This window comes from Corvus kubaryi, unplaced genomic scaffold, assembly GCF_017639235.1.
Source record: "Corvus kubaryi isolate FWS band 111438036 unplaced genomic scaffold, C.kubaryi_AGA036_p1.0 133, whole genome shotgun sequence".
In the NCBI taxonomy this organism is placed as follows: domain Eukaryota; kingdom Metazoa; phylum Chordata; class Aves; order Passeriformes; family Corvidae; genus Corvus; species Corvus kubaryi.
In genome coordinates this window covers 16,392,251-16,407,273 of record NW_024580667.1, presented here as the reverse complement: position 1 = coordinate 16,407,273, position 15,023 = coordinate 16,392,251, and the positions used below count along the sequence as shown (strand labels likewise).

The 15,023-nt window shown below is 38.5% G+C and overlaps 1 protein-coding gene across 7 annotated transcripts in view; it reads right to left on the bottom strand.

The window, feature by feature from the left end:
• Window positions 1–2,546: 2,546 nt before the first annotated feature.
• Window positions 2,547–15,023, bottom strand: part of MID1 (midline 1) — a 242,505-nt gene continuing 230,028 nt past the window's right edge. For all 7 annotated transcript variants that reach the window (XM_042037855.1, XM_042037881.1, XM_042037843.1 and 4 more), the window contains 3 exons: window positions 9,614–9,775; window positions 7,392–7,599; window positions 2,547–5,838 (listed from right to left, as the gene is read on the bottom strand). In XM_042037855.1, the coding sequence (XP_041893789.1) occupies window positions 5,490–5,838; window positions 7,392–7,599; window positions 9,614–9,775 (719 nt within the window). In that variant the 3' untranslated portion in view covers window positions 2,547–5,489. The remainder of the gene's footprint in view (window positions 5,839–7,391; window positions 7,600–9,613; window positions 9,776–15,023) is intronic.

The following is a 15,023-nucleotide window of genomic DNA, read 5'->3' as shown; positions in this document are numbered from 1 at the left end:
AGGAGGATCAAGGCCTGGGGCTGTCATCCCTGCCCTGCTGCTTTTATTCAGGTTAGGATTTCAAATATGTAATTGCAATATTATTTTTCCTGTCATTTGGGAATGTGGGTTGAGCCTGAGTGGGAACAAAAGGATGAATAGGTGCAGGCTTGCTTTGCAGAGCTGCAGCATGGTGCCAAGGCAGGTAGTGGTGGCAGGTTTTCAGCTGCCCCGTCACTCTGAGTGATCTCTCTCAGCACTGCTCCAGAACTCCCTCTTTTGCTACTCTGTTCCTCTCTCAGGCAGCAGTAATTATGTCACTGTCAATCACACTGTAGTAGAAGACTTTGTGACTTCCTAATATATTGTTCCACTTTTAAACCAGAACTGCCTCAACACTGATGATTTTCAAGCCCATATCTTTCATATATCACCCTTGTGAAATTTATGTGTCCCTCACCTTTAACCAGTATCATGATTTGTGCTAGACTTCCTTACTCATAGCAGGTTGAATCCCACCTGGGAAAGTAACATACTTGGTCAATGGCATAAGCATCAGTCCTCAGGTTGGAGGTGATGTTGCAAAGGTTATGGTTGCAGCCGATGTGTTCAGTGATCTGCCAGAGGCACATGATATGGCAGGGCTTGCTAAAATAAGTAACATGATGACAGATTTTACTATTTACAGTTTCATTAAAAGGGTCTGCACTTGAATCAGAAAACCAATAAAAAAAATTAAAGAAACAGAATATTCCATTTAAAGAGTGGAGTTAATACAAAAGCCTACCTCAGAAGAAAACACTTGCACCTGCACTGTTCCAACTCCCACAAGAATGACAAATCAGCCTGTTCTGGCACAGAGATTTGATTTATGTACACAGAAGCCCTAAACCTCACAGTACAAACCAAGAGTCTTACCCACACTGAAAGCATTGTTAACATCATTGCTCTTTAGTCTCTTAACTTTTTGTATGAAAATCAAGTACTAAATCAAAGGTTAAAATGTAAAGAGGGTTTCTTTCATTTTAGAAAGCACAATAAATACAAATAGCTCAGCATAATCTAGAACAGACACCATCAGCACTTGGAAGTGAGCAGGGCTTTCCTCAGTGTGGAGGAGACAAAAATACTGTGCTCATTTCTATATGGGCAACCAACTAAGTAAAACAGGAAAATACTGCTTTTACATCCCTATATCTCAAGACACACTTCCACTATTAGAAAGATCAGTATGTGAAAACACATCAGAGGTGGTGTTCCAGTAAAACTCCCAGCATGTCACTGCAAAACCAACCTGTGCACATTTTTGTTTATCACCAGCTTCCCAAAGGTACTGAGGTACTGGTGTGTACTTCCTGTGTGTGTCCAGCACTTCTTCACTCCTAAACCACTAATTAAAGCAGTGTTTCCAACTAAAATTAATACCCTCAGTTTTGGTGACACAGATAAGACCCAGTAGCAATCCTCACTTTGTTTTGGTGCATGTGCTTATCTGAAAATTGTGCTGCTGCAAATAAAAGCAGAATCTGCTAACTACTAGACATCTGCTTTATTAGAATAATTAAAAAAGAAATACTTACACTGTGTTAGATATTAAATAATATTTTAATGGAATCTTTCAGTCTTTCATGTGCTGTAAATGCTGGGCATATCAAAATGAACTGGTTAACAAGCTGACATTTTAATTTGTGCTTTCAATAGTGTCCTGTTGCGTTTTCTAACATGTAAAGAATATAGTGTTTGCAATTAAGACACAGGACTAAAACAGATGATGCACACTGCAGTTTAGTGACCTACTATTGCTAAAATAATGAAGAACATGTCTTTTCACCTGTACTTGCAGATTTCCTGCTTTCCACAGTGTACCCAGACCTGAGCGACTTTTATGCTGCCTACCCTTGGGACCCTCTGCTCACTGGGAGTCTCTTTGCTGAGCAATTGAAAAATGGGATACCTAAAACCGACAAAGAATAAATTAATGGCACAAAAAGCAGCAACTTTATTGCTTTCTGAAAGCAAACAATGGGAAAATACAGTAGACTGGAGACAGTCTACTAAATAATTTATGACATATAGCCCATTCCAGAATGATTTTTTCCTCTATTAGGTGTGCATTAACACATGAAAGTCAAACATATGGAAAATCTTATCTGGTCCTGGAGAGAAATAGTCCCCCACCCTTCCATTACCTCAAGCTCAACACTACTCTGAGCTGCTACTATCTTCTAAAGAGATTATGCTATTATTTGTTCTAATTCGGCTGAATCCCAAACTGGGTTTTAAATACACTTTTGAAACAATCATTATACCAACACAGGCTTCATCTACCACATTCACTGCTTGCATCTCAGCAGATTATTCCTCAAAAATCTGCACTTCTTAAACACAGCATTATACAATGCTACCTCATTCCTAGTCACAAAACTTTCAAAAAAAGGGAAAAATCCTCATCTAAGAGTGCATGCTACATTAAAGTACCATGTTTTATTTTTATACAAGGACTACTTGTTCCCCCAGATTTCAATTCATAACTATGGACCATGCAAAATGCCACAGACCACAGAAGCTACATTTTCGAATGGAAGTTTTTATTGATTAATCAGGCATTGAATCAAGTATTGTAAAATAAACAGATTTTGTTTGTTAAAAAATGTCCAGAAGAATACCATTCATAGCAAACTTGTTTCCTCGTCATACAGAATATGAAATTATTCAAGAAATGACCAAAAAGGAACACCTGACTAATTGCTGTCACTTTGTATGTGTATATACCTATGTATGTATATACACAAATTACACACTGTATTTGTGCATATGCTGGTGTGTGTATACCCATACATATGTGTACATATATACACAAATATATATGCACAAAGAGTACTGTCTGAGCTAAAAGGACATTGGAGTAATGTGGCTTAGCTCCAAATGAATTATTCTGTGTTAAAATAAAGATGATACAGCAAGCTCTGTAGATAACAGACCATGCTTTTTCCATTGGCCAAAACCACGATCTGTCTTTACACTCATGCTCTATCTTTACAGTGAAAATACATGAAAACATTTGGGACCTCTTCAAATTCATGGCATTAGTTCTATCCAGCTCAATCTCTGCCAACATTGTGTAACCAAACACTGAGCAGTGTTTTCAGTTTATCCACTACTGAAATAATCTTCTAGTTTTAATATTTCTGGCAAAAGAGAAGATACACAGCCTTGCTACATGTACTTTGGAAATTCACTCTTTCCTTTTAGGCAGAACTTGGCAATAACCCTAGATTAAAAGTCCTTTCTTCATGCATCCTTTTATCACTGCTTTGCATCAGTCATCTTCTGTCAACTCATTTTCAAAATTTTCCTACCATCTCAGCTACCTCCCAAACATTCCAGGTCAGATTATCTGGGCATTGTATATCAGATTGTATCAGTAACATTGTACTCAATTTTAAATTTAATGCTTGGGGACTGATTTACTTTTTCATTTTTGAGGGTATATGTTTCTTGATTATTAAAGACACTATGATAAACACTGAGGTTCGCTATATGTACACACTTTGCCTTTTTATGCCTACTTGAGAAAGATCAGTGGCTCCTACCTGTGAACTATGGGACGTTGCCCAGCTGAAAGCCATGGTATCAGCAATGTACTGCCAGATTTTTCTACATTTAATTCAGCAGTTAGCAGAGCATGTAAAGGGAAATCAAAGAAACATGGAAAGGCATTTATTTTCTATTAAAAAAAAAAAAAGAAAAAACCAAATGGGCATGTACATATTCGCCTCATCTTGTTCATAAATTTCTGATATAATCATAAGGCAAACTATAGTACAGCTTTGTACCTGGAGAATCAGTATTTAAAAAATCTGAAGCTGAGCTTGGGACCATTTTATTTTGGACCCATTAGTGAACAAAGTGCATTAAGGCATCTTTTTTGAAAGACACCTAAAGCATAGTTATAAATTACTGAGCAAATCTTTAAAGCTGATATTCAATTTATCCTTTCTCTATACAGGCAGATTTTCACCACTTGCATAGTAACAACAAAATGCTGTAGGAAAACCATTCTTTTAAAGTTGTCATATGCCTCAAGCATCTCCCAAAATGATCATTTGTACATAAGCATTGCAATAATTACAAAAAGCTTCTATCTGTAAAGAGAAAGAGAAAAAAATGCACCTGATTCAGCTCTGAGATAAAGTACATACAACCTCTATTGCCTTCACTGAAGCTCTTCTATCAACACCAGGATGAATGTAGGGTCTCCCCATGCAGATTTCTATCACTGCTGAGAGCTTACTCTTTACTTTGCATTCACAAAGTGAACTGTGCTTTCCCAAACAACCTGGGACAATGATAACCATGAGCAAACTCCAGCTGCAGTGTTTCTCCATACAGCACATGTAAAACAGATTTCCTTGCTTTGTTATAGACACTACACAGTGTATGACAATGAAACATTTGTATTTAATTTAAAACCAATGGTAAAGTGGCGCATGTCTCACTTCCGAGTTGTTGGCTGGGCTTGCTATGTTGAACCTTGTAAAATCAGCAATAAGCATTCACATGTCTACCATCAGAACCGTGACATCTTCTATTACAATCAATCCTCAAATGATGCTTTATCAAATTAGTCTACAGTCAGACCTTGGATTGGCTGCTCTCCTCCAGTGTTGCTGATTCTCAGAGATGGTATCGGTTTTCCACATCCTCAGTGATTCTGTAATGTTTCCCAAAGACGAAAGCGAAGCACTGGTAGATGGGAATATTGCCATCAATAAAATAAATCACCAGATGATTTATCCACTCACATTTCTAGGAGATATTCCACATGTTTTTTATGAACTGAGAGAGCACTGCCCTGTAAACAGAAGTAAATTAAACTTTATTCTTTTGCTGTGTTGGCGAGCTCCACTTCCTCTCTTACTTATTTTTTTTCTTTTGGTCTGCACACTCCGATGTGCAAAGTAGACATTGGGAGATCTCGCACTCAACAAGGCTGGTAATGAGACCACTAATGTGGGCACAAGTAAAACTTGCGGTATACTGACTTGTCCACTATGCAGTTTTCATCCTTCTGATTTCCTGCTATTATCCACTGTAAAATAAAGTTATGCAAAAGGATGATGAAACTTTAATTAACAGGACCATCAATGTGCAAAAAAACCCCCCAAAACAACAAGAAGTCATTTCCCAGGTGTCCATACTAGGCTTTCACTTTTCTTTTTTTTTTTCAATTTTTATAAATAATTTATAAATCTTCCTGTAAGAGATGAAATACAAAACCAACAAAACAAAACCAACTGAAAAAGAAAGTTCTAACATATTATTAAAGCCACTTCTTGTCCTTCAGTACAAAATACACAGAAAGAGAGATTCTCTCCTTGCCAGTTTTGCCCAAATTTGGCAGTGTTGTCTGGGATGCCACATGGGTCCACCAGCTCCAGGTAAGCTCCAGCTGGCACCACTGGGCTGCCCTGGGAAGATGTGTCATCCTACCTTTTGGCTTTTAGCAGTCACGCGAGCTGCTCAGAGGAGTCTAGGTGGTCAGGGATAGGCAAGCCAGTTATAATGGTCAAACATTTATTCCACACTGTGAACGTGGGGCACACTGGCTGGCCAAATGTAATGTCAAAAGTGTAAAGGTGTAGGGAGTTCAAAGCATCATAAAAGGCAAGGGAACCGTTGTCGTAGTCCAGCAAAATCCCGACCCGCCGGAGGTGAGGCGCGGGCTCGATGGGGATTTCTTTGCTGTTGTGCCGCACCACCCACGTGTTATTGCAGCGGCAAAGCACCCAGGAGGCAGAATTCTTTCCAATCCACTCATGCTTCGGTGCTGACTTGTAGGAAATACCAATAGCATACCTGCAAAACAAAAGAACACCTCAAGGAAACAAATGCTTCCTGCCATTTTGTCTCTCAGTGAAGTCACATGTTAGCCCACAGAAGCTGATAAAGTGCCCCGGCCTCTTACTCCTGTGGGTTAAGCTCTAATTAAATGACGTTTCACCACAACATCTGCACAGGCTTAATTAATGCTTTGCCCTGTCTCTCTTTTGGGTCTGAGAGGTCAGGGAAACTCATTGTATTATTTTTAGTTTGGCAACTGTGGAAATTTTTTTGAGGACTTGCCTCTGGTGTTGAAAAGGAAGATTTTTGCGTACTCAGCAACTCAGAGTTTGAATTGCTGGACCTCAAATTTCCATTTCCAACAGACGAATACAGAGAAATTCACTGATTTTAAAATACACTGCCATCTGTCAGCTAATCTGATCTCTCCTTGCTCCTTTAATACACGGCCCAGAAGAAGGAATGCAAGAGTAAACATCAAAGGACACATTAAACCCCTTCCCCCATTTTGCCATTTTCAAATATGTTTTGCCAGATGTTGGTGTGGTTTTCAGATTCAAATGAGTATTTTTGAGAGTGGGTTTCAGGCCAAGTGAAGCAATTGTAGGTAAAGACATTTGCTCTGCAAACCAAAATTTATGGCAAGATGTGCAGGGCAAAAGGACTGCGAAAATGTTCTCATTAATGGACACTGAGGGAAAATACCTGATTTGTCATATATAACAGAAATTTAAAAGTTCCTCATGTTCTAGACACACTGCAGTATTTGCTGGGTATTCAACCAACAGAAGTTAATGTGCCACAAGGATTTTTTCCCCATTCCTTAGCACTGGCACAGACAAACAGCATTTTTCTTTGATACAGTGGGTAATACCTGAAGACCTTAGTGATTTTTCCACTTTATTAACTTTCATCATGATGTCTTTGAATACCAAAGGATAACATCTCTCCCATTGACTAAAGGACCTCTGAAAGACACCCCTGTATGACACAGAGGATCATTCAGAAGTGGAGGAAAGCAGTAGTCTATTTCCTGCCCCTTGCTTCGTACCCTGGGGCACAGACCTACAGCTCTGCTGCTTCATGTCCCCTCCCCAGAAGCAAATCTGAACTCTGCCCCTGTTAAACTGGATCATCAAGTTGTCCTCAGTTTTATTCATTTTTTCATAGTGAAGGACAGAAAATCTTTCACGTTTAGTAGAGAAATGATCACATTTACAAAATTATCTATCTGTATAAACAAGGTGAAATTTTTTGATCCCTCCAATTAAAAAAAATCTTAAAACGTACTGTATGTGGGTTCAAAAAAACAACAATCCCCAGCTGAGGAGTAGAAGTCCTGTGAAGACTGCTAAATATAAAGATGCATAATCTGACAGATTTATTTCCAGGGTCCAAAAGTGCTGGAGATTGGGAAAGTCATCTGACAAACTATTTGAAAACACATGCTTGGCCTGCTCTTGCACTGTTCCTGATGTCTCTGCTACCGGCCTCTATCAGAGGAGCTGTACCAGCACCTGTGTGGTGTGAACTAGTGCTTCTTTTCACATATATTTTTATATACATACCACGTACTCCCACTTATAACCACTTCCCAGTAATGCCGCCCGCTGTCGATGAACACGTTGCCAGCTACTCCGTAGCTCCCTTGGCTCGTGAATCTCTCTGGTGTGTGACTCTTTTTGGATGATGTTTCATCCCGTTCCACTGTCAAGTTATCATGAGACACTTTCAATTTTCTATGGGCAGATTTGGGGTCCAGTTTAAATGGCTGACCTAGAGAAGTAGAGACAAAGATGACAGATTTGGCTTAGATTTTAAAAAGGAGAGTGGATTAGCAAGCCTCTAAGAAGCCCACAAGATTACATAACCATATTAATTTCCTCCTCTCAAGTGTTCTTGAGATAGACTAACCTATTTTGCTCCCTGCAATAGCTAGTTTGCATTGCATTGTCAGTTTACTGTCAACTTCATTGTGGACTAACTTCCCCGTGTTGATAATCCCTGAAAAGAGCCCTGCATAATCATCATGTCCATTATCTCTGACCTAGAGGTAACCAGAATACTCTAATTCTTGCATGTAATTGAAACCAATATACATGCTAATAAAGGTCTGAGGGTTGCTTTTTTCACAGCATATTAGATTTAGAATAAATTGTGTTCTATTAATTCTCTAGGGATAAAGCTCCATAATAACACCTCTGTCATTCCTACGAAAAGTATGATTTCAAATCCCACAAAATGAGCTTGAAAATAAGAAGCACTAGCCTTGTCTCTTTGTTCACTGACAGCTTTATTTGTAACAAGCACAATCAACAACTCAGGATTGCTTTGGAAGGATGCCCATGTGGTGCTGGATACTGTGCATTAAAAGGAAGGAAGTGAACTGTAACTTGGCCCAAATAATATGGTGCAATAACATTACTGAGGCTGTTGCTCTTGGCAAGTATCTTCGGCTGTAGCACAAGGTCTGTAGACAATAACAGGAAGCTCTTTGGTAAACCAAACCTTGCAGATATATAAAGCCCACCACAATTCTGACAGGCTTGCTCATTGTGTCAGAAAGCAGAATGATCATTTACCTCCACCAAGAGACAGCTACGAAAGTATGACTCCACAAGTGGTCCAGCAAAGCACTTTTCCCTTCTTACTGTCTTTCATATCAAGGGGAAAAACATGTAATCAGAAGTTTTGATGACATGCACAGAAAATGCAAACTAGATCTCTCATGAACTCTGTGTGAGGCACTGGCACATGTACTTAAAATAAGATGTAGACCGTTCAGGGCTATCTACTTTTGCAATGTGCAGTTAGTTACATATTATGACCAAATACAGAATAAACCTGTTTGAAAATATTTGGGGACTATTTCTTACTGCCTGACAGTGGTAACATAACCTCCTGTCTGCCTCTCTGACTGCTTAGTAACCTTTGTGTGCTGAAGCAGTATCTGAAGGATGTCTCTCTGTACTAAATTGTGTCTGGTCCCATCACACAGGTTAATAGCAAACAGGAGGAAATCAGAAGAGTGTACATGCCATTCTCTTCAGACTCCTTTCACCATTCACTATCACTCCCCTTCAAGCACCCTCCCCTACAACAAGCAGGTTTCAGAGGATGCACAAATCCCAGTGTTTCCTTTCCAACCCTCAGAGCTGCCCATGATGAGTACATGGCTGAGGGATTAGCTGGGACAAGAGGAAAAAACAGATGAAAACTGGTCTTAAAATTGCTATTCTACATCTGCTAATAATTTGATGTCAGTAACCATTGTTTTTTTGAAGTGGGATCTCTGACTACTCTATCACCTTTCTGAACTCCATAAAAAAATGAGGGGGTTGAAGCTAAGAAGTTTTCCAATGTCCTAAAAAAGAGATCATTTTGGGGGATAAAATTAGACTAGCAATTTTCTTATGAACACTACACAAAAATAAAATGTTTTACTGCAAACATAAGGAAAATTTTTGCTTTGTAGAGGAAAAAGAATAGAGAGGATATTAAAACAAAACCACAAAAGAGTATTTTCAACCATTTCACATGTGATAGCTTAGTTCCTATGTGATATTTCCAGTGACCAAACTACAGATGTATCTCTCAAAAAACCCCAACATATTTTCTGTGCTACTGAAGACTCAGGCAATCTTGAATTATGTTAAATAAGTGGCTTTCATTTTGGAAAGCACTTTAAAAAAGTTAAACATCTCTGTCCTCCTGTATCTTTCAAAGATCAGACCTAAGAGGAAGGCCAGAAAGGAGAAGACTTTGTGCATTCTGATCTCACGTTACTCACTGTTTGTCTTGAGCTTGCCAGGCTCGCTGCTCCGGCTGCCAGCCTGATTAATGGCCTTAACAATGAAGATGTACTTTGTGCCACTCTGCAGCCCATGCACTGTGTAGTGGTTTTGTTTGATATTAGGAACAATCATCCAGCTGTCGGCTGAGTTGCATAAACCTGCAATTTCAAACAGAGCACATCAGTCGTAACACACTAAACACTTTGTAACAGAGGGACATTTAGAGCATTCCCAGGCACCTAAGGGCCAATATGAACTTTGCTTCTGTACCTTTTAAAGTGTTGTTACACTTACTGAGCCACTACTTAAAGCCCTTAATTCATTTTATCAACCTGCAGCCAAGGTACATTTTAAATTCTTGCTATGTGAAGTGAACCATAAAAAGTGGGCATTCAAGAAATGGCTTGGTGGAGACACTAGCAGTCTGAGATTTTTCATATCCCAACACAAGGCATTCTTTATTGCTTAAGAACTGGAGGATTATGGAGATCCCATCAATCTACTGTTTGGATTAATGAACTCACTTTAAACCTCGAACGTAAGCAGTAAAGCCAGGAGGGCTGGGGAGGCACCTTGGCTGACAGTCCCCAGGTATGCATTCTTCAGAACCTGAAGCAAATCATGGGAGGCCAAAAAGGGTAGAGCATGGACTTCAGGGAAACCTTTGGCTCTTGCACTTCAGGCTTTGCCAGAAAGTAATCTAAGCCAGTAAATTTAATGGATGCAACTTTTTGATTTATGTCCACATGCTGAGATGCCAGCTGGAAAATTTTCCATTTATAAAACTTTTTGGTTTATACTTGGTTTACATTTGATGCCTACCACAGAAGTATAATACACAGGAAGTAGGTAAAATAAGGGAGTACCAATATCATAATCAAAACAGGAAAATACTCTATTAAAATGAACTTATTACTCTATGCGAGTTTTTCCTACTGTGGCATAGCTGCAAAGGCAGTCAATCATACATACAACTCACTGTATATTTGGAACAGCTCCTGGTCTAATGGATTCCCCAGTCTCTTACTGTAGATGTTTACATAAATAAAAAAAATTAACATTTATGAAGAGTATATGTATTCACAACCTTTTATATGGTGATACAGCCAGAAATAGGTAGATGCAAATGGAAGTGTATGCATGTGTGTGCATATGTAAGGCTGGAAAACTTAACAGAGAAATGCTTGACTGGATTAGGAACCTGACAGGCTTCTTGGCCCCTGTCTTTACTGGGCATATGACACATTATGAAAGCTGTTGTTATTTCCAGACAGCTTTCAGCTTTTAACTAATGTTCTACCAGCAAACCACTAATGAAGAGAATCTTTTAGAACTCAGTAGTAAATTCAGCTCTGCATATCAGAAAATATGAACCTTTATGTAAAACAAAATTTAAAGGCTACTGGTTACAAAACCTGAAAGAAAGTGATCTGTGATACAGGTTTGCAGTCTCACAGACAATTCATGGCCATACTGCAAGATTCCTTCCTAATTTGATATGTGCTTTTCATAACAAAAGATCATTAGAAACAGAACTTAAATTCCAAATTTCAATCTAAGTATTATGAAGTTCGTGTCTCTTGCATTACAAAGCATTCTTAAGAGGCAGGCAGAACAGAGATTCATCCTGCTGTGCAAATGGGTAACTGTGGCACAGTTTCAGGTTGGATTCATATTATCTTGTCGCTTAACGAAGAGCTACAATGCCTAACCCATTTTTCTGGACTCTGAGGAGAGGCAGAAATCAGTAAGTACTTTCTTTCACTTCTCCAGGTGTGAAAATGACGTGAGATGAGTCCCTCATCTATGGATGATTATATATACGTATATATGTGTGTGTGTGTGTGTGTATGATTGTATAGAACAATTATCTGCCTGTCTCATGAAGGGAAAGAACCCCACGTTACACCCTATGGCAACCCCAGCTGGGCCCAGCACTTGTAGTGAACTCCTTAAAGCAACATCAGTCCATTTCTTTTTTCACTGAGCCGTACACACCAACTTACACTTATTTTTTTAGGCTATATGTGAAGGAGTTTCCTATGAGGAAAAAAGAAAATAAAAGAAGCAGCTTCCTGACATAAAATATTTCACTGACTACTCAGAGGAAATCTCATCTTTCCCCAATTTGCCATAGATATTAAAGGGACACTTCTGTAGCTGAATTACCACAATGATTTTGGATTGAAACCATCCCTTACTGGACTCACAGGCACTATTGCAAAATAAGTATGTTAAAGCAAAATGAAGCACTGGATTTAAAGCAAGTTCAATATAATCAACGAATCCTTAACTAAGATGCCTCTGATGGGATACAGAATAACATGTGACAATAAGTGGGATGGATACAGACAGTGGTCCTAGAAGGGTCTTCTCCAACCACAACCACACTTTGAAAGCAAAATTCTGTGGTGTGTGTAAACCATTTATAAGCTGACCGTTATGCAGACGCAGAAATGCCCACAGTTTTGCTAACTCATCTAGAAACTAGTTTGTAGTGTTCACTGCAACTCTCTAATGGGCACATTTTTAAGACTTGCATTACACTTTTTACAATACCGTCCAGAGGCTGATTGCTCCTTAACAAAATATAAAACTTTGATCCAAATAAGTATATAAAGGACAGTAAAGGTATTGTTGCATTGCTATGAGTCTCCTCTCGAGTTCATCCCTTCCTCCTGGTTATGTGGATTTATACATACCCAATAATCACTAAGGACCTTACCTACCCTAAACTCTCTGCACAGTCAATAGAGAGAGTCAGAAACCCTCTGTTTGACCTGACTCATGTTGTAGAGGAAGGCTCCATCCTCTTTGATGGCAGAATACATCTGATGTTTCTTTTCTTTGTCCTTCCAGTCTTAGGTATCCCAGACTACTGATGTGCAATAAATGTTGGATGTGCAGTGACTGTCTTGGTTACTTTGCTCAACAAACCTTGTTGTCCCAACAAGCTCAGCTTTTGCCTATGCATCAAGGGGCTCAGTGATGTGTTCTGATTTCTGACTGTAAGCTCTTTGATAACAGGCTTTAGATTGTACTTTCATTCAAAAATCCTGGGAATGAAGTATTGATGATTCCAAACTACAAGTCCAAACTCCTTCAAAAGGGAGAATAGTTATTATTGGCAGCCACGTTAAGCTTTTACATACGAAAAAATAATTTGTCAGTGCATCAAAGGAATTTGTCTCCAGTTATGCCCTGTCAGGACAGCCTTTCTTCTCTAAATACAAAAGAATATGATTAAGGAAGTTCAGGGAAATGAACAAGCAGCCTGGTCACACTGACATCTGGGGGTAGTGTTTGCCCCCTCAGTTCCCTGCCTGTGGCAGCAGGTGAAGTGGAAAAGTACACATCTCCTCACTGGTGCAGCAGCAGGAGCCAAGGCTCTCCTATTGTACCCACTCCTAATCCAGGCTACATTCAGGTTTCTTGTTTCAAAAACCCAGGGCTTTTAACAGGGATATGCAGATGGTAAAACAATGTACTTTAAAACTGTAGCCTACAAAAATGTAGAGAATTTAAATTACATCCTGGAATGGTGCTGTGAGCACAGTGATGTCCGTACAGGATGTGTGAGTTTTCAAAACAAGTTTCTCAGAGTCTGGAGATAATAATTTGTAAAGCTATTTCCCTGGTGTTGGCTGTTGATGCACTTTAAAAAACAGATGGGAAAAATCCCAAGGTGTAAATCCTCCTAAAATTTACACTGGAAGATTTTAATAAAATGTATTTTCTTGAAAACTGGAAAAGGCGCACAAAAGTCATGGGAAGGTTATTTAATCTCTTGAGTATTTTAATTATTGTAAAATGCTTTATTTAAATAAATTATTACCAATTCAAATTGGTAGAGCGAATAAGGTAGGTGAAAGTAACAGATAGCTCTCCACCCCCACTCTTCATTCCCATCTGAAAAAAAAATAACATATGCAGGATTTCTGCAAAACACATTGAATTTTTTTTTAAAGAAATACACTCTTTTTATACGTTAAAGAGGCAGAAGTTTTCCTGGTTTTATCCCAAATTTGCTTTTGTGCCATTAAAAATTCTCACTAAAATCTTCAATAGAAATCTGAAGACTGTAAGGAATCTGCTTTTGGTGAAATAAAACTTAGAGAAAGAGACAAAGGCTAGAATATTAAAAAAAGAATTGGTGAATCATAAATTCACTGTTTTTAATGGAAACTTGGGCTCCTAATTGTCTTAGATCCTTCAAAAAACTTTTATGCTCTCTCAAAGGAAGAGAGGTCCTGTAACAGTGAAAAGGTTCTGACAGTAGTACACTGTATCCTTGACATGGTGATTTTTTAGAAATTAGACTGTATAACTAATTAACCCTGATTTCTTTTACCAGGTAAGAGAGAACGATTTACTGATTTTTATCAAGAAGGAAGAGATGTATTTTTCCTGAAGAATCTTGTCTCAGAGCTAGAGAAAAATCTGAACTGTCCTGAAACACACTGTAACAAATCCGTGGTGTTAAAAAAAGGCGTACTCAATGAATACTTGAAAATCTATTAAAATGGGATAATGAAATTATAATGCATGTTAGTTAGCTAGTGACAAAGTAATTTTGAAAGCTTTTACCATATTCAGATTGCAGGTGATTAGCTGCCTCTCAGAAATACAAATGTACAAATGGTATAACTCTGAGAACAACTGCTTTAGTAAAAGCCTACTTAATCTAAAGTTCCACATTGCTCTTATGCACAGAACAGGTCTGCCAAACATTCAATAGCCAAGAAGTTTGGCCACATTTGGAAATAATCTTTCCTGTATGAAATAGGATTCAAATGAAATACTCTATTTGGACTTTGGCCATCAAAAGTTAACTTTCCAATTTTTCAGTTAATAAAAAAGAATATAGTTGATTATGTTGGATAGAAAATATACTAAAAAAACATAGTATTGCTTGTTTTCGTTACTGAATTCTTAGCAATCTCTGGATGATATATGCCTCTGGTGGGGGAAATGTACTGTGAGTGGAAAGTGCAGTCAAGCTGGCTATGTGGTTTAAGAAACAGATTCCAAAATAACAACCTCCATTAGCACGGTAGGTGGGTATGTATGCAAAGTGATTCCTATTGTCTCAGGGGAAAAAGCTTGTTGGTTTAATGCAGTACTTGAGCTACTCCCTGGTGACGAATTCATAGCTACAAAAACCACGGAACTGAAGTCAAGCTATGAGCCTGTTTACATTTTCTGCTACAGGCAACACACAATACCAATGGAAATTTTTGGGATGTGACAGAGAAATAAAAATACAGTTATGTGCAACAGCATGCATATGCCATAAATAGGAAGACATTTGTGTTAACCCAAAGTCTATTTCATTAAAACAGCATTTAAACATAACCCCATGTACTAGTTTGAAAACAAACCAGTGGGAGGCACTAAGTCAGAATA